The sequence below is a fragment of the Rissa tridactyla genome, chromosome 2, assembly GCF_028500815.1.
Source record: "Rissa tridactyla isolate bRisTri1 chromosome 2, bRisTri1.patW.cur.20221130, whole genome shotgun sequence".
Taxonomy (NCBI): domain Eukaryota; kingdom Metazoa; phylum Chordata; class Aves; order Charadriiformes; family Laridae; genus Rissa; species Rissa tridactyla.
In genome coordinates, this window is record NC_071467.1 from 40,048,115 (window position 1) to 40,068,709 (window position 20,595).

Here is a 20,595-nt window from a genome sequence, read left to right on the forward strand (position 1 = left end):
AGTTTTACGCTGATCCTACTGATCCTGGCCAATTAAGTCCAAAATGCTGACTTAAACACTGTTTATCAGGGCAACTGTGAGTCATTCATAAATAACGATTTAGCTCTGTTAATGGAGATTCCAGAACAGCACAGTAATTTAAATAAGTAAATATTATTAAAATGATATTTGAACATTATGAAGAAAGACACCATCAAATTAAACAGAAGATATACTGACCTGATATTCGGATATTTTCCAAAAACAAACAGGTAAAGGCTAAATCTGACCTCTTAAGAGTTTTTCAGTAAAAGATATTTTGATTACATTAAAATTAGCTCACTACTTCTCCAGCCCTTGTGGCCATGAACCTGATCCTACAATACACCCTGAAGAGATGAACGTAACCGTATGTCTTCTGGGGGCTCCAGGGGCCTACCCTAGTGCAAGACTGAACTCATACTCCACCTACAGCATGAATGGGAGATTAATTTGTCAACCTTAAATCACCTTTTGTATTTCAATTGTCGGCATAATTGACTGGTGCTATTGCCTTACAGATGCACTGTTTACCTATAAACAACTGTAAACTATGTCCCCAGCAGTACACCTCAGGAGCATTTCTGTCTGATGGGCTAAGGGCACGCTCGGCCGCACTGGAGCTGCACCCACCTGAAAAACACAGTTAGCAGCAGCACTGCCACTTCATATTGACGTGCTTATAACCTTCACGACAGAGAACTGCTGCTAAGTGCCTTTGCAAGTCTAATTAGCTGTGACCAGGTGAGGCCAATATGCTATTGTTGTGCTTCAATATATTCAGTAAAGCTCAACACCCTAATCTATAATATGCTGGATCCTATTGCCATCACATGGATGTCATCAACTTGGCTTTCCTGGGCAGTACTGGGTGATGTTCCGCTCTTCCTTCCCTTCCCTGTGATGTATAATGAAAGGTTCAGGTGAAGAGGATTGAATTTTTCCCCACTTTGTTTACCGCCCACATGTATACAGTGTCTTCTGGACACCAAACAGGTTAATTTAATTGAAATTCTTAGGAAGTACTTAGGCAGTTTGGAGATGGCTACGGCGTAGGAAGTAGATCATTAGTAAACAAAATGAGAGTAACACTCCTGGGCTGTTTCCTCTGGCTTACAGAGAAGGGCAGTGTGGGAACTGAAGGCTGGGTTATTATAAAATATACAAAGCTGCTGTGGTGTCTGAACAGTACAAGGTCTGTACTATCCATGGTCTCTGAACAGTACAAGGTCTGTACTATCCATAAGACTAACTTAAAAGAGGATATCATGTTTTACCACATTTGCTGTAGTAACTCATCATAAGCTCCTGATTTTCCAGCATATGTCCTCAGAGCATCAGGTGCAGTGTGTTCAAAATTAATAAACACTTAAAACACTTAATAAAAGACCAGCTGCTCGTAAAAAGCAGATTTCAGAATATTCAGGAGAATTACCCTATTTAAGAAAGACTTTTTTTTACCTGTCTATGAATGAAATCTGTCATCGCAACCACAGGAAATCTACTTGATCTGTCAGGCTAAGCCAAATCTGTTGATGGCCTTACTCTGTCCCATGAGCACAGAGGACAACTCTGAACCATGAGGGCAAAAACTGTCTGAATGTGCTTCCCCAGGGCAAGCCCCGCTGTTTTACACGGTCAGGACCTGTTTGGTCCCTTTTCTGCCATGCTGACTACTGAAAGGGAAGGGCAGGTCCAAAGAGTGTGGTGGCCTTGGCAGTGTTAGGCATATGGTTGGACTTTATGATTTTAAAGGTCTTTTCCAACCTAAGCGACTCTATGATTCTATGAAAGCAGGTGTGCACCTTCAAACCAGCTGCTGTGTATGGAGAGGCTCTTCCTACACTCTCACTGAACTGTAGGGATATAAATTTAAGCTCTATTTGCTTTAAGAATGCAATAATTCATATTTGGTATTTAGTACCTTATAGTTTTTAAAAGTAAGAAGGTTATTGTCCAAATTTGAAAACACATCTTTTTGGTTTTTTTTCCTTGTATAGGAAAAAAGTTAGTAGGTAGTTAAGGAATTTTACATTAAAAGAAAAGTTTTAAGACAGCAAAGCAAGAAAGCAAAATTAGGAAATGTCAGGATTCTGGTTATATATGCCATCCTAATTTTTCTCTTTTGTGGACATGCCATACAACGCAAGCATTAATTAAATCATCACAGGAATATTTTTATTTTAAAAGACCCTACCTTCCTTAATACATTTTATGAACAGATAACTCAATACTTCATTTCTCTTCGTCGCTCAGACCCCACTCTGAGAACAGAATATTAATTTCCTCATGAGGTTTTCTAAGATGTAATGTGAGAGCTGCACAAACATTAACTAATTTATTTTATGTTGTAAGGGAATGATACAGCTCTCAGAATGCAAATTTTGTTCTGATACATGCAGAGATTACATTCAGAAGAATTCATACATTATAGGCATCCAACTTGAGATGCTTAAGACTTTGTTTTTTCAGAACGCTTGGGATCATACAGTGCTTTATAAGCTCAGTGTTCATCTCCCTGCGGCTGAGCATTCAGCACTTGTGCAAATGAGACCACAAGGTCTCAAGACAAGAACTCAGAATGCAAAGGAAAAACAAAGCACGTGAGAAATTTGCTTTAAGTGACATGCTTTGTGTCAAAAAGGGTTTCAGTGGTTGAGAGCTGAGATAAAATTCAGCTTCCCAGCACACTCTTCACAACAAAGGCAATCCTTTTCGTTTTGCTGTCACACATCTCATTCTTCCCGTGTCTTCTGTTTCCTGCAAATAAAGTTTCTATTCTGTAGCTGTGATCACCAGAAAACCCCCAAATGTCTCTGTCCTTTCTATTGCAACTGAGGGGCTTTTTTGCAACTAGAAAATTACAACTAGAAAAAAATTGGTATGTATCCGTGCAGTTCAAAACCGCAAATATATAAAAGGATCACATTAAAACTGCACAGGAGAGCTTTAATAACAGCTTTTCTTAACTTTTGAGTGTTTCTTCCTGAAAAATGTGTAATACTTTCTGAACATTATGTGTATGTGTGTAAATCTATATGTATATATCTTCAAGGTGTAAAACAATAATTTATGTGGCATCACACTAACACCTGCTTGGCTGGCTAAGAGAGGTGTAACTTTTAGATCCATGATGAAGATCTCCCTTTTTTGCTAGCAGAGAAACTGCCCGCAATCCCGAGCTGTTGTCCTCTGTATGAAGGGGCATGTCGTGCACCCCGGCAGACATTTGCTGTCAAGGGAGGAGCGGTTAGCGTCTGAAACATCAGGTCCACACTGGTCCTCAGGGTTCATTTCCCTCCCGAGGCACCTCACCTAACCTGTTTCATGACCTGACCTGCCTCTCAATTTCTCCTGTCCCATGTCCTGAACACTACCTTGATGGTCCTGCTGTGTCTGCTCACTCTTACCCTCCCAAACCAAGCGTTTCCTGCCCCAGTTCTTTGGCCAGCCAAATTCCCTCCCACCTCAGCTGGTCTCGTGCTCAGCACCACAACCCTCGCCTGACATCTGGCATGAAGAAGGAATTTTCCACACAGGTTGAATTAATAAGAAGAGTTGTGGTTATTTTTATTTTATAGCCCATATGTTGCACTACTTAAAAATCACCTGGATGTTTTCGCCTAATGGATTCCTGCTGCTGGAAGGACCCAGGACACTGGTAAAAAGTCTTTGCTGATTTCTCCCCATGATGCACCGAATACTTTCTTGCTTTTGGTCATTTGCACTAAGGATTGTATACTCTGTGGTGTGAGGAAGCATTTGGGGTCTTGTAAGTTAAGTGGAGAGAGTACTCCCCAACCTTACAGTTAAATACCTATTCAATTATTGTCCAACCCAGTAGGTTCCTTTCAGATCCCCTTTCTTAATGCCAGCCTCTCTACAATAGTGAAATTTCTATACCTCTTTTGACTCTACATGTCATATTGAAACCAATGCAGAGATATCTTTCATATACTAGTGAAATACAACCATTTCTAGAATTAAATCATCGGTATTAGAGCGACACAATGTCACAGAAAGAAAGGGTTAAGGAAAAATGCAAAGGTGTCTTCTTAAACTGAAAGGTAAGAGAGAAAAGGGAAATTCTAAGTTTGAATATTACAAGGATTGTGGGATAAGTTTAGCCTTAATGAATAAACTATCTCAAGTGTATATTTAATCGGAAGTGCAGCGCCTCCTCTGACAGCGTCATGGCATTAGGGGAAATGAATGTTGGCTCAGGGATACTTCAAGGGAAAGGCAGCAACTACCGAGTCATCAGATCATCTTCCTGTAATACTTGGCTGTGCCTCAGAGGCATCAGTACTCACTTAGCCATATTCGTGAAAGATGGTAAGGAATGTGGCATAAATCAACATCACGGAACAGTAACAACTCAGGAATTACCAGGAAGGATATTCAAGGAGTCATTCTGGATGCCTAAATATTTCACAAGTGCTTTGAAACTGCAAGAGTGTTTGTATAGCATTTGCTTGAATCCTGTGTAGAGTATCCTGTATAGCTTTTCTTCTGGTTTTTTTTGTTTGGTTGGTTGGTTTTTTTGATTTATTTTTTTAAGAAACTGCCTCCTGGCTTCTCAGGTGTACACATTGCCTATATATCATATTATTTAATGGCATAAATTAAGGCAAGCAAAGCAGAGATTTCCACCTTATATTCCCCCTATTTATGTGTATTATTTTCATCTCCCACTCTTCATTAATACATTTATGTTCAGCTTTGGGCCATGTTTGTGCAGTCTTAGCTATATGACTCATCGTTCAGAAGGCTTTTGAAGTCCCATAGAAGAAGTAGGAGAAGGGAAAAAACCAACTTTAACAAGCATTTTATCATCATTTTTAATCAATTTTAACAGCCTGAAAATCTTGCTGGTGATAGCAAGTTCTATCAAGAAAGGAAAAGTATGCACAGGGAAATGGATCACAGCAGCTCCGGAGCTGCATGACAGGTGTGTTACAGCATAGTTAGAACTGAAATTTAGCTGTTTTTTTCTTCTTTGCAAATGTTTGGATAAGTTTCAAATGAGCTAATATGGGAAGATTAGGAATCAGCTCTGCACTTTTATGTCCCCTGGGAACTTTGCACTGATTTATTTCAGCCACAAAATATTCAAGTACTGAATATAGCACATCCGCTTAGTGACAGGACAAATTGTTTGATCTAAATTAGAAATTACTACAAAAACTATTAGAGATAATTATTGGATTTAAACTAATTGGGACATTTGGAGTATATGCAGTTGCTCCCTCTGTCTCTCTGTGTTTCCTAAGCTCTTAGGACTCAGAATTTTACCTATGAGCAAGTGAAATTCCAGATTTATTTCAGAATCACCATCCTTATAGTCCTATATCTGAAGGGTAGCCAGCTGCTTTTGTGTTTATCCAGCTTCTATCGCAGCCCTCACTGAGATACATGGCTCTAGGTACCTGCACCAAAAGCCTTCTTGGTTGTGTCTGCAGAACTACAGTCTCCTATTTGACTGCAGTGTAGATGTGCTTCAAGGTATGGCCCTACATGTAACACTTTTATTCACTTGCTTTCGCATTTCTGCTGTATGTTAAATTTTGAGGGGAGAGAACATGACATATGCAGCATAGGATGCCAAAGTGAAAGCTTTTGTGTACCTTCTCTTGTCAGGGAAACCTTCAGGCACAGCCTTCATTGCACAGCGGATAGATTAAAGACCTTCTCTTGAGGTGAAACCAAGGACCCTAGAGTTTGTCAGCTTAAGTCAAGATTCCTACGAGAGTATGACAGAATATTATGGGGACAATTTGTGCCACATGCACCAGATCAATTTTGTGTAGACAGTTTACGGAAGTAAACTATTGCATCTAACTTGATTCTCTCTTTACTTCAATTTTTTTACATCCTGATGGGATCACATGCACCAGCAATGCTGATGTCTAGGAAGTCTTAAGGAAAAGATAATGGATATCGAACATACTTTTCTTGAAGTAGTTGGTTACTTTTCCAGTTAAACTGGATTTAGCTTAATCTAAACTAGAAGCTTCATCAATCAGAGTACATAAAAGCATGATTCAACATGTGGGGCATTTTTTTGCCAAAGCCACAGAGCCAAATTCTCACTCTACGGTGGGACACCAACCACTAACATACCCAGGGGCTTAGATGTGGCTGAGGCTGCAGATATGGACTTGGAAACCCATGAAGCTTCTCAATGAATTTGGAGCCCAATTTGCTACTCAGAGCCCAGATAAGAATCTAACACGTGGGATGTGATTTTATGTGGTTTCAGAAGCAGGGAGGCAGTCTATGTCCTTCCCTGGGAGAGGTGCCTCCGGATTACCTTTTGCCTTAGTGAGCACAACCTGGAGCTGGCACTGGTAGGGGTCTGTGCTGTCCATACCACTGACTTCTCTAGGGCTTCTAAGGACAGCCGGCAAAGCCCAGCTGTGGTTGGGATAGCCTTAGGAAGCACAGCTTCTAGGAAGCATGTGTCATTGGAAGAATCTCAGCCTACAGCTCAACACGCACTTTAAGCTGGTGTAACCCTGCACTGCTGCAGAAAGACTTCATGCACTTTTCCGTTTCCTCTGCCTACCTGCTTCTTATTCGCCCCTCACACCTCCTCCCTTCTCCTGGAACAAGCCTCATAGTGAAAGAGGTCAGAAAGCTGACTGGCACTTAACACTGGAAAACAAAATGGTTACTTTTCAGCTGGATCTGTTCCGGTTTGATAGTTTATCAAGTGGCTGAACTGATGCTTATACTGGTGCAAATGAAGGAACAGCACAGAGACTGAAGGTAGCAGCTGAGCAAAAGGAGGATTATTGCATATGCTGGCTTGAGGCATTCACTGAATTCAGCCTGAGGGTGAAGCTAGACAAGAGGCTGAGCTGACAAGTTTGTAGCTTGCAACAAGGGAAGTCTTGCGTCTCCTCCTTTCCCCTCTGCCTTCGCACTGCTGTTCACGACTGCACAGTCCCAATCCCTGCCTTATGCTGGCCTTGGCACCCATTGGGAACTTCACAGACTGGATTCAGCTCGCCATCCCAGCAAAAAACTCCCCACTTTTTACTAGGTTGGGTTTTCTGACAGGTTAGGAGTGGAACTGGCTTACTGAAGGGTCCGGTTAACTGCTGCCAGAATTGGTGGAGAGAGTTCGGAGAAGTATTCGGCCAGGGAGAAGAGTGGGAACAGGGAGGCAGGCAAGCCACCCGCTTCTGCTGCTGTTGAGCTGTGAGGCTGGTTCCAGACAACTTGTGTACTTTCACCCTTCAGACTTCAGAATTTTACTCAAACTATTCCTACTTCACTGGGAACCTTACGTTAGTAAGGATAGGAGCTGCTCTAAAGTCTTGATCTTCCCAAGTAGTAAGTATTTGCACCCACTATAGCTTGAGGTCTTAAATATATGCTTAAAGTTAAATCAGAGTGTGAGTTCAGTTAAATCTGAGGATAAAGTATCTTGTTGAGGTGTTTCTTTTGTTAATTACAAGTTTTCTACCTCTGCTTTAAAACAACTTTAATATAGTCTAAAATGATCATTTACATTGCAAAAGATATAGAAACAGTCAACATCTGTTGTGTTTCATTTGAAAACTAAGGCAGTGCTGAACCTGAGGGGCAAGAGATTTTGTGGTGTTGCACTTCAGACATGAATTTCCCACGTAATTACTGATGTTTACCCTCACTTGCTTCTGATGTCTTATGTATAAAATGGAGAACATGAAGCAGAAAGGCGAGTCATCTCTGCTGCCCAGCTCTCCAACCACAGGTAATAGATAAAAGTGCTACTATTTACATCAATCCATTTGCAATTACTTATAGTCTGCTTGTGAAGCTTAGCTAATGTGAGTATAAAGAACCTCGGGTGCAGTTTTTGTTCACTTTTTCTTTTAAGACATGACAAAGAATTACAGGATTCCAGGCCTGACTACAAAAGATGAAGCTTTTAAAGTATTTGTTTAATGAGCTTTGCTCTGTAGACATTTATTTCATTCTTTTGCGAGAAAAAAATATAATAACTTTAGCCTCTTAAAATCCATTACTGACTACACAACTGAAATGTTCCAGATCAGACACTGCCGGGTAAAGACATAATATTCATCCATTCAGGAGACATTCTGGGGGAGGAAAAGGGGTATTTTTTGTTGGCAGTTTCCTTCACGGCTTTGAAAGTGTTTTTTTATTCCTGGCTATGTCGAGAACATGGAAGAAAAATCTGTGAAGCTTCAAGTTACAAGCATCAGAGACAATTTACAACAATTTAGGGTCAAGACCGTAAATACGGGTCTTGGCAAAGTTAGATGTAAGTGAGAAGGAGATTTCTTTGGAACCCATGGGTCGGTCACAGGACCAAAGGAATTTCTACAATCCTTGCTTCTCCCTGTTTAAGAGGAAGATACAAGATGAATATAACTTGACAATTTCAACTATTTTTTTAAATGGCTATTGATTCTGCTTGTGTATTGCAAAGAGAACAACAATTTGTATTTCTTTTCTTCATTTGTGCATTGCCTAATTGTACATGTTCCCATCACCCATCAAGGTATTTCATTCTTTAAAGAATCTTACTAAGAACTTGTATCATGGTCACACTTTTGGTAGCACTTTCTCTAGGTTACCCATTCTTGATAGTTTCCAAAATCTGAGAAATGCCACTCAGTAGTCCTAAATTTGCAAAAAGACATGGAGACCTCTAAAGTTTCTACAGAAATACCATCTGGTGTTTTGAGGCCATTTTTTGCAATGTGACATGTTTTAAAATGAATTGCAAAAATAATAGATAAAAAATGAGACTTACCACAACTATATATCGAGGCCTAAACTGGATGGTTCCAAACAAACCCAAAATGACAGCTATTATTTGTAGGAAATTGCCAAGGATAGGAGCCCATTGGAAACCAAGGAAGTCAAAGATCTGTCTCTCTAATGCTGCCAGCTGTAAGAAAACACATAAACAGAACATCCACTTTTTAATTATGGGTGAGAGAGAACACTTGACATTTTGTTATTTGCACCGGGCTTCACTAGGCAGAAGTACAGCAAAATTCTGAAACTATAGTTCTCAGGTGTAGCCTTTGCCGGTGTTTCAGTACACTGGTATCTGAAGATAGCTACTAGTCAGCATACAGTTCTCCTAATAAAAAAACACTTGGCAAAACTCTAAGAAAATGCTTGTAAACCCCTCATATAATATAAAACTACCTCTACAAACCAAATGCACACAAGTTTTATTCTATTCTTGAATGCTGGAAACTCTAAGGCTTGAAAATGTTTATTTAAATACAAAATTTGTTTTTTAAACAGAGGCTCATGCGAACCTTGCTATTGTTAATGAAGTATCATCATGCTCCCTCCTTTCCCCATGTCTTTGTTTTCTTAGATTTAGTCTTAACTAGACCTGACTGCAAGTTCCTCAATGTATTGCTAAAGGAGAGAGATTTTGGCCAAAAAGGGCAGAGCAGGCTCAGAGGAGACTCAGATGTAGCTATTGGGTAAGCTCCCGGTAGTTCCCTAGTGCAGGAATTAAGGAAGACTGCTGGGACCTCCTTGCTACCTGAGGCACAGAGGTAGCCTCAGGAACAGAAAGGCTGTAGAGAGTGTTGGAAGACATTGGAGTAAGCTACTTCAAAACCTTCAGCCAAATGAGCTATCTGCACTCTGCCAAAAGCTGCCAAAAGGTTACTTAGGGCAAGAGCAATCAGAAAGACATGGCAGCAACCTAATGGCTCTCTTCCCACTGTCCTCATGGTATTTTGGGGGTGGATTTAGTTCGGTGTGGAAATGGAGGAAGCTAAGAAGCATCAGCCTCATGGTTCAGGTAATTCCGCATTTCCGGATGTTAAGCAAAAAAAAAAATAAAAAATTCTTCTGCAAGCACTTTTGCTACTCATTTTTGACAATCCAGTCTATTGTTCCAAATCAACAATAAAATCAACTTTCTCAGCAGCACGCTTATTGACGTTTAAGCTTGGTTCAATATTTTTCCACCCATAGCAAGACATTTTTGAGTAGCTAAACAGAATCCTACTGAGAAACCAACTGAGTTTCTGTGCTTGCCACAATTTATTACACATCTACTTGATTTTACTACATTGTTACAAACCCTAAAATTTACTGAAATATGCACTTAAAATATTTATAACTGAGACAGATGGAGTAAGCATGGCCCTATGAATACCAACCAAAGTACTATCATATGTGGGTATTTCACATAAAGCATTTCATTTTACACATAATGGCCAGAATCAATCCTCACCTACAAGACGGGGCTAGGTGTCACTGAGAGCAGAATCCATCTTTTCTGTATAAAAATAATTCCTTACACCAGTCATGAAAAACACGTTCTCTATGCTGAGGTTAATAAATATGATAAATCTAAACAATTAAATGAACAAAGGTTGAATCATCAACTTGGCGCAGTTCCTCTGCAATCAGTAAAGTTACATTGACTTTTATCAGCTAACCATCTGGCCCCATATATAGGAATGAAAAATTATCACACAACAGACAATGTTGAAATGATATTATCCTCTTGGACATGAACGACGCTCCTATCTTAACAGAAATTATCTTATTCTTTTCATGCTGTAGGTAAGGCAGAATGTCAGAGGGAACACCACTCCCAAGTGAGTGAAGCTGTTGGCTCATGTGGCATCAGCTATCTACCTTGCTTTTGTCATATTCTGCCCTCTCTTTTAACTCATTGTCGTATACCACCTGGATCAATAATTAATTTTCTTCCCTAGATACGGAAAAGAACTACAGAAGTTAATGATAAAATCCAGAAAATGACACATTTACATGGACCTCAGCTGAAATTTCAGTGCCTAATGGTGTGGCTGTCACCTTCCTGGACGTATATGGATACACAACAACAGTGACCCCGATTTCATTCCTATAATGTCTTCACCTTAGAGCAGACTCATACGCATCACAATAATGGCCTAGTTGGGATTTTATTAGGGACACCTCAGAATCACTTGCTTTTTCAAACACTCTCTAATGTGTTCCCTCAGGCAATTCAGGTATCTCGCATTTGGGAACACCACTGCCTGTAGCTTCCTGAAACCACAGGATACATCACACAGTACAGTACAGTACAGTACAGTACAAGGGTGCCCCAAATCCCATGTGTGAGATGACAGAGAGTTTCAAAACTCTTTGGCACAGACAGAACTCACAGGTTGTGGTATTAGCAACAACGTACCAAGACTCCTGTCCTGTACCACATAGGAAGACATTTATAACACCCATGACCGGAGCCAGAGCCTGTTTCATTCCACCACTACAGGTGGAGATCTTCCGGGGTCAGCAAGGCACCTAAATAATTCCCAGACCACCATTTTTCAGAGACTATGCATCTTCTTCCGACCCCGGCCTTCAGACCCCTTCTTTAGAGTCCCAAACTTACCAAATGAGTAGAAGATGGAGTTGCCAAATCAGATTAGAATCTGCTTATCAGCCATCTCTTCCCTGACATTCATTGAAACTCTCACATAACCTGTCTTTACCTGCACCAATAAATTGAGCGTGTCCTGTAATGCTCACAGCACTGAAGGCAGCTGGCTTAGGATTGGCTCCAGTAAAATGTCCTTGGCTCTGAAAGAGGGCATCTGTGTGCAAACTACATACCTACCTACTCAAAATGGTTCCTGGGCATGGGTGAACTGTCTGGAAAGATCGCTGATCACAACAAGCCCGGTTAACATGACCGGGGACTCTAACAGCTCGTTAGCACCCACAATGGCATGCCACTGCCTGTCTGCTTCTCCAGGCACGTGTGAATTTGCTGGTGTAGAGAGTATAGGGCTTGGCCAGAGTGGGTATTGAGGAAATTCATTGACACAGATGGTTCACCGCAAGAGATGTCTGCCTTACTTTCTTAGACATTTTATGTAGTGTCTAACCACCTAGAACTGTCTGAAAGACAAAAGCCTGCAGCCCAGGAATGAATACTGCAGCGTAGATGTGAATGAAGCTGTAGAGTACGTCTTAAACTGGTCCTTGGGAGCAATTTTCAGAGCCACGTAGATCAGCACCTTAAATGCCTGAAAGACATAGTACTGCAACGCCAATGAACACAGACATTGCACTTTGCCAACAGACCCATGTTAACAGGCTTGGTACTCAGCTCATGCCTAAACTGGATCAGACACAAAGTTTGCCTTCATGTGTACCTCCTTGATATCTGCCAAGCGAGCTCTGAGCATGTCTAGCAGGACTGGGCTCCCACAAAATAGCACAATGGCCACAAGTATCTTCCCAAAGATAGTTGTAGAAACCTGTATATGCACCATAGGTAGACATAGACATATAAAAAAGAATTAGTCTTCTTATGGAATACTGGTTATTGTGGTAAAGATACCACTGGAATATGTGGTAAAGGCACCCACCACAAACGCAGAGAAGTAAGGTGCAGTTTCCTCTCCTGCTGCCTACTGAAGTATCCATTCTTCTCCTCCCACCTCTTATCCATTAGGACACCAAGAGGGAGAGCTTCTCCTTGAAGCTGTGTCACCAGCCAAAGAATAAAAAATTGTATTTAGTAAGTCAAGAAGAGGGCACAAGCAGTAACAGGAGTCTACAGCCTGCTGCTTATGGCACTTATCCAGGACTTGTTTGTATTTCTCGCCTGTAGGGCTCGCTCTTTATTTTTGTATACAGTGACAGCACGTAAACCACCAAAGGAGTCCTGAGAGCAGGATGCCAAACATACAGCACCATTCCTTCCCCACTAACAAGCGCTTTCACCATCACTTTCCTGTGCAGCTAAGTCTCATTTATTTCACTCTTGTCGCCAACACAGGGTAATTTGTCTCATCCCTAAAGCCCACAGAATATATTACTGAAGGGGAAAAAATCTAAAGAAAAGAAAGAGGTAGGAGACATCTATCCTGCTCAAAATACTACTCTTTCCTAAACTACAGACAGTGCAGATAGAAGTTAAAAATCTAATAATTCATTATAATGGCAGAGGAAACGTATTAACTTCTAGTTTCTTTATACCATGACCAATATACACTAAATGGAGATAGCATATAAGTGCTGCTGTTCTTATGTCTAGTATTTCACTCCACAGAATCCCCAAGCACAGGTGAAGGCCACAGACTTTTTAGCTCTGTGCAAATGAACAAAAGCAGTCCTTAAACCAGTCTGTGATTCAGGTAATTACTTCACTGCACAGAAATCAATAGATTAAAGGGAGGGAAACAGGTAGCTGTGCACAATTATGGACTGGTTTTGCACAGACGTGAAGAGTCGGTACTAGCTACAGAGATGCAAAATCTCAGTAGCCACAAGTGGCCACCAGTCTAACCTATGCCATGTGGTGCAGGCGGAAAGGAGCAGACACTGCAACAGACAGTTTCACTTGGGCATGTGAGTGCTTTGAAATGTTTCACCAAAAGCATTTTGATGATAAAGAGGCTATCTTTCCCAACGAGAAATTTTCCCAAGAGAACTTCTTGCATGACCAGAGTCTTCTGAAAACAGCCAAAAATCCTCAACCCTGAAGGCAGGACAGAGGTTCCCAAAATTAGCTGGCTCAACTTCTCCCATTGCTAGAAGACAGATATCACGTTAGTAGGGCAGAGAAGCTTGAGGCTGGAGAAATGGAGTATGCTCAATGTGACTGAGGTCCTCTGAGGGTTTACTGTCATACCACTTTCCTAACCAGCGCATGCTGGGAGAGGCTGGCACCTCCACTACCAGCAATAACTAAGACAACAAAGTTTGGGAGTGTCTACCATAAATTGTTGTTTGATACTGTTATTTTATGATTAACATAAAAGTGGAATGGAAACCCAAACCTTTCTTGCAAATAAAAGAGAAAGGTTTCAGTTTTGGCAAATTAAATACCGGAGGTCTGGTTTTAGTGAAACCTATGTTAATTTGTGTGAAAAATTTTCATAAGAACTTATAAAAATCTATCAAAGTTGATAGGAAATAACATTTTCTTATCGTAACAACACTTGGAAAAGGAGACATAATATTTCTTATTACTGCTGCCAAGGGAGCGCTTTGTTATTTAGTCATCATCAGCACCGACAATCTTGTAATGTAAAGTGCACAACTCAGGAGACCAGGACTAGCAGCAAAATGCTCTAGTGGGACTGTATCAGACCACTTAATGAAGATGTGCCACATTTGTCTTGTTCTTTTACCTCTTTGTTTCATTAAGTCTATCAAACGTTCCGCGTACCCCTCTTTCTGCAGAGTGCAAGGAGAAGGTGAAGAAGCTGTAAGATTGGGCTGCGTAAAGGTCACACAGGCTGAAACTCTCTTCTGGCCATGCGCAAGCCCTTTTGTGCTAAGAGCAGCAAAAAGTTCAGGTGAGCTGATATGTTTGAATTTTGAACTTCTCCACCTATATGGATCAACCAGATGTGCAGTAAGTTTGGAACATCCTGACAGAAGAAATAGGGCAGCTGTTGCCTTAATGCCCCATATGCTGCATATAGCGAAGGAGTGACAAAATAAAAGGTGAGGCAGCAACCAGCGATGCTGCATAGGATCTACAGAAAGAAATCACCGAGATGGTCCTAGTCAATAGAGAGATCAAAAAACATTTTTGAGAGCAGGCTTCAACAAATGCCCCCTATGGAGTAAACCCCTCCTCTAAATTCTCAGGTCTTATTATACTTCAAAATACGTATCACAAGCTGTCTGAGAGATGAGACACCACAGCAGAGTTAGGAAGTCAACTTTTCAAAACGAGAGTAAAAACTCAATTTTATCTTCTGTCAGAAACCTCACGGATAACAGTCAGTTTCATATTTTAATGGAAATGCTTTTATAAACAACCCGCTAGTTTGAGATGAATAAATGGATCTACATCCATAACAGAAGGAGTCACTGGATCAAGAAAAAGAAGTTTCATATATAACAGATCATTTTAGACAGGAAAAGACCTAAAAAGTGGTGTGATATAAATATAAAAAACATAAAATTGCTGAATATAAAAATAAAAAGTTAATGATATATAGAAATATCTGCAGATTTGATACCTTATAAATTACTGAGTTTACAAAATTGGGAAAGTATAATCTACTCTGCATTTTATATTAAAAAGCTGCTTCAATTTATCATGTAAGACAATCCCTAGAAATTATAATAACCAGAAAAGTATCCATTCTATACCTAACAAACTTGTATTCAAGAAATCTAACAGCAATCATAAAATTAAAAACTTAATAACTTAAAACTATATAGTTTTGAAATCTTTTTTGAAATAAAATAAACTTAAAAACCAGGAAAAACCCCACAAATTATTATGACTTCCCAAATGAACACTGTTTCCCCCGCTTTCAAAAGCAAAAATAGTATACAGAAAATGGAGAATCCTAAAGTACGGTCCAGAGCATTCGTATTCCAAGTTCAAGTCAGGAATTATCTGAAACATTTGAATTATGCATGTAAGACTGAGTTGGCTGATGCTGCTAATAATGATCACAGGAGAAATGCCAGGGCACAGCTCATCATCCATACTAACTACTGCTTCTAAGGGTGAAGAGGTTTTCTCTCCAAAACACTCTCCTTCATCTTGTGGCCATAAATTTAACCTGTGGCTTTGCCTTCAGAAAGACTTTCCTGGACATGAGGAACCTCTGAGGACTGTTGGTCCTTTTACCATTACCACCAGTTTCCACATCCAACATACCCCACTGAATTACAGACATTTTGGTCCAGTTTTGTACATGGCAACTGTTAAAAACTGAACTGATTCCCAAGCCTCCTCCAGGAAACTCTACCTGGAGCTTTAAATGCCCTCTTGTTCTGAAGCCCCAGGGCATCTTTGCTGAGCTCAGCAGTGTACTCACCTTTCCCTCCCACCGCACCCCATCCCATCTTCTCTCCTTCCTCCTTTCTTTCTTTTCCTCCTTCCTTCTTTTTTTCTACCCATATTGCTGTGCAACCCTGAAAGGCTACACACCAGCACAAGGAAGAGGGCAATCCAAAGGCAGGAATGGAGAGTGGGAGCTGCTTATACCACCTTGTAGCCTGGGTACTCAGCTGGAATAGGGAAGACCTTGGATCAAGGTCATTTTTAGCACCAGCCAGATTTGACTTAAACCCAGTCTTCACATTCCAGGCTTTTAGGCAGGTATTTTCTTTTTCTTGACAGATGTTCCACGGAGAAAACATTTTTGTACAACCCTGGGGCAAATGCACAATGTTCACATCATTCTTTTATATTTTTTTGGGAGAATACATACTTTCTAATTTAAGGGGGAAAGACATCAAAAAGCTACCAAACTAGTCTAAATAAAACACCAGCACTGGAGAGGGAAATATTAACTTACCAAATGCTAAAACCTAACAGGTGAAGCAAGAAGAAGGTTAAAAAAATTAATGCAAATTTGGTTGCATTAAAGACTGGTTAAGTATAAAACACTTTTATACAAATTTATACTCTTGCTGTAACTTCAGAATTTTACTGACAGGCTTGACTTCAGTAAGAAAAATAAGATTTAACACGAGAGAAATGTGAGGTTTGTAATGGAGGGGAGAAAATTTAAATTTGAAGTGGAAGGGTGGTACCAGATGATCGCTCTTGACCGAAGAATGCTATTTAGGAAGTTACCGTTCCTCAGATAAAGGTTACAGCCTCCTTACCTGGGACTTACCACCGTTCAATAGAAGCTTCATAACCAAAGGTGAGTGCAGTCTGTGTCACAATGAATTTTTAAAATTTGACTTAAATCACTTCTTTATACCTTCGGTGGTGGTTAAAGCAATCATCTGACCACAGAGGAGATTCCCATTAGATTTTTAATGATCTGAACTCACTTGTCTAGGTGAAATACTAGCTTTCCCGTGATTTTAAGATGGTAATCCCTTATAATAGCTCACTAAATACCATAAGATTATGTGCCATGAAGGTTATATATATGAATTTCAGGGAAGGTTCTGAGTAAATCACTAATGTTTACAGTAAGTTCAGTTTCATGGAGGAAAAGAGAAACTGCTAGCTTTCTGACAAGTAATTGTCACAGGAAAAAAACCACCCCAATGATCTAATATCAGAAGTGCCTTTGCAGTGTTGGCCAGGTAGGTAATTGGCTGTCAGTCGGGTAGATGCAAGACTGGATAAAATATAATGCAAAAGAAATATATATGCTGAAAGAGCTCGGTAAAAGAGTAGTAGCCGAGGTTAATGAAGGCCAAAGCATAGAAACAAAGAAAAGAAAGGCGGGTACGAAACAAAAAACATCTTTCTTTTTAAGACAGTCTGTATTGCCTTTCAACAGCGGACTTTGCCATTATTCATCAGCTACTCAACTCATATGGAAAATATTCAGAACTAGGTAATGGTCTTTCCACCATTCTTGTAAGTGCTTTAGTGAATGAGTTCATTGGAGAAGGGTGGTAGTGATAAAACATAATATTGCAGAAGACATCATATTTTGGCAAAATAATTAAAAGTATTTTTTCTGAGGAAAAAAATGCGTCACTCATCAATACTTTACCAGAAGCTCTTTGATAACTGATTAAGGAAAAAGACATGTAAGTATTGAGCAGTATATGTTCAATTATTTTTAAAAGCCAATACACTGGCTGGTCTCAGAACCAGCCACCACTAAACTAATGGCAAAGAAGTTGATCCCACCTAAGAATTTGGTCCACAGTATAATAAGGAGACCTAGTAAATGCCAGATCTTAGAAATCTATAAATGTACTGGTAATATGCTGAAAGGGTCCTCTTCCTTAGCTCATTTTCTCCACATCTTAACAAACACATATTTTTTTTAATATCACTATTTAATGTCATCAGACAGGCACAAAACAAAGGTAATTCATAAAGGAAAAATGTTTTCCTAATTATGTGTACTAAAAAAGCCTTGCAGCTACCCCAGTGACATGCAGGAAGCTTTGAAGTGATGGGTTGGATTTGAGGATGTGGTGTACTTTCACCAAACTGAGCCTGAGCAGCCAGTTTGGCTCAGTCAAAACTCCTGCGGAGGTCAAAAGGAGCTGTGACCGCATCAAGGCTGCAGGACCTGGCTCAGAAAGGCAACAGTAAACTACTTAATGATCTCATCAGCGTGGAAGGAAAAGTCTGTTAATATTTATTCTGCAGGGTTGCCTGACTGCAGTGATATAAAAGGTGGCATCAAATAGTCCCACTTCTGAGAAAACTATGGGTGCCAGCGTGATATATCCAAGGCTGACTGTTACATCTGTACCGAACAGACACTACAAAATGCAGTTACAGTCTATGGGTAGCCATGATAAGGAAGAAGCCAACTATTGAAATAAAACCCCGTAGCGCCAGCTCGTTACAGCACAGTGATTTAAGATTGAATTTCAACCCTCCAATGAAGCTGTAACTGATCCCAAAACACTAAAGTCAAGCCCCTTGGCTGGTTGACCTATACAATCCTGCAAACAGCTGGAATGAACGTGCTTATAGTGGCATTTAAGACTCCCTTGGTTGTTTCATTTAAATGCCAGCACACATACAGCAAAAGACGGTGCGAGAGATGGTTATAGGTTAAAGATCTTTAAAGATTCCTATCTCATTATGAATGATAAAGTCCATGTCAAAAGATACTAGAGAAAAGGGAAAAAGCAAATTAATATTTGTCTTCTGTGTAACTCTATCAAGCGGTGTCTTTAATCCAAAATAAAGGTTTTATTTGCCACACCATTATATCCCTTTATATCTTCAAATCCTGAATTCTCATAATTGTAAGGTGTGGTTTTTTTCATTTATTTGCACATTTGAAAACATCCAGTAGATCTATGTACCTTCACAGGCTTCCTCAATCTCTGTTTAATGGTTGAGCAAAGCACTAACTAACTATAGTGAGAAATGAACGTTTACTACTGCTTTGAATTCCCAAGGCATAGTAAATAATGCAAGGAGATAACTGGTGATGCCAGCACTTGATAACAGGGATGCTGACAACCCTAGATCCCTCCTAGATTCTGATTATTATTGTATCCAACCAAAAAAAAAGAAAGAAAAAGAAAAAGCTGGGAATGCTTGCTACAGGATCTGTACCCAGCCCATCCCCAGCATGAACAGACAGACTGTGAGTGTGTGAAGGGAGAGAGGCTGAGACGGGCACCCAGACTGCAACGCATGAGATGAATTGAAATCCCTGTAAGGTAAACAGATAAAACAGTATTTAGAGCCTCTAGTAGATGAATGGCATGCTCCTTCCAGCCAAAGAACAACCTCTACTCTTATGAAATGCATCAAGTGATCTTTAATGCCTTATGAACTGCTGGGGTTTAACGTAGGCTCCAAAAGAAGATGAACCAGATGGAGCTCTCCTTCCATGGCTAGGGAAGACACATGTTCAGAGTTCACAAGGAGCCGGACAAATCAAACCGTTCATTGAAGGTCGGAGTTTAACCAAGTCAAATCGTTTGATAATAAGCTTTGGCATAAAACATGAAACAGTACTAATTGGCTCATGCCAGGTCTTGTGAAATATAAAGTTTCCCACAGGACGGTGCATATTCTGTTAGGGTTTAGTTTGTGGTTCCAAAGAGGCAGTCTATCTTAAATCACCAATTCTCTTCAGGCAAAACAAAGTATTAAGCCGAGGCAGCAAAGTAATAAAAATCATCTGCTGCCTGTTACCCCTAATTTGAGCCACAGCATAAAGCCTATTTCCACAGCAGGGAGGAATTCAGACATCTGCCTGAATTTTTCCTTTCTTTCCCCAGAAAATTGTGTTTAGTGCCCCTCTCAAGTTCCAGCTAAGCAAAAATAGAAGAATGAGAGACTGTATCTGCTTAGATTCGCCAGATGCACAAGGGAAAAACAAGTAGTTTAGCACCGGCTCAGAAGCCTGATAATGCGTCTAAATTGATGTCTGCATTGCAGTTTGTTCATTTGCTATCAAATGCCAAGTTCAAGCATACTGGAAACAATCATGGATCCTTTGACTCCTTCATTGTATATGGGTTTGCTAAGAAAACTCTCTGATATTGGATCATTTCACGTTGCCGCATAAAATAGGGGAAAGTCCTCCTCTGTTTAGAGCATAGCAACAGTATCCCTCCACCTCATGAGTTATTTGGCCAAGAAGAAGGGTTGTGATGAGGACAGAGGATGCATTCCCTACTTTCACACGCTGAAAAGGCTGCTGCTTTTTTTTCCTTTGATGAGAGGAAAAGATATTTAGTGAGTATTAAATTGACCTGAGTCTCTTCCATAGCCTCCTTTAGTATTATCTTCTTTTTCTCCCTTTGGAACTCTGTCTCATCCCCACAAGCAGCCAAGCTCACCCCTTTGAGGCAAGTCAAGTGAGACTGTTCATGACATTATAATTCAGCAAGTCAATTTACACTGTTGTTAGGAAGGTAAACTGAAGTAACTGAACCCAAGGCAGCAACATTTAGAGCAGATGTCCAAGCCCATTATTGAAAAATAATAATTACAAAACTGCTCTTTGCTCATTCTTCTGTATAATAAGAACACCTAATGCTTCCAGCAGTTCTGTTGCATGCTGAAATCCCACAAACTCTCAAAACGTAATGCAGTATCTGGACTAGCATATACGGATCCAGGTAACTGGCTGGATGTGAGCCACCAACAGTTTTATGTGGAATGCCCTTTGCACTAATTTTTTTTTTTTTCTCTTT

The 20,595-nt window shown here is 40.2% G+C and overlaps 1 protein-coding gene across 1 annotated transcript in view; it reads right to left on the bottom strand.

Moving 5' to 3' along the window:
• NKAIN3 (sodium/potassium transporting ATPase interacting 3) overlaps positions 1-20,595 on the bottom strand; it is a 375,633-nt gene that overhangs the window by 188,653 nt on the left and 166,385 nt on the right. The window contains exon 2 of the mRNA XM_054189416.1: positions 8,792-8,929. Within this exon, the coding sequence (XP_054045391.1) occupies positions 8,792-8,929 (138 nt within the window). The remainder of the gene's footprint in view (positions 1-8,791; positions 8,930-20,595) is intronic.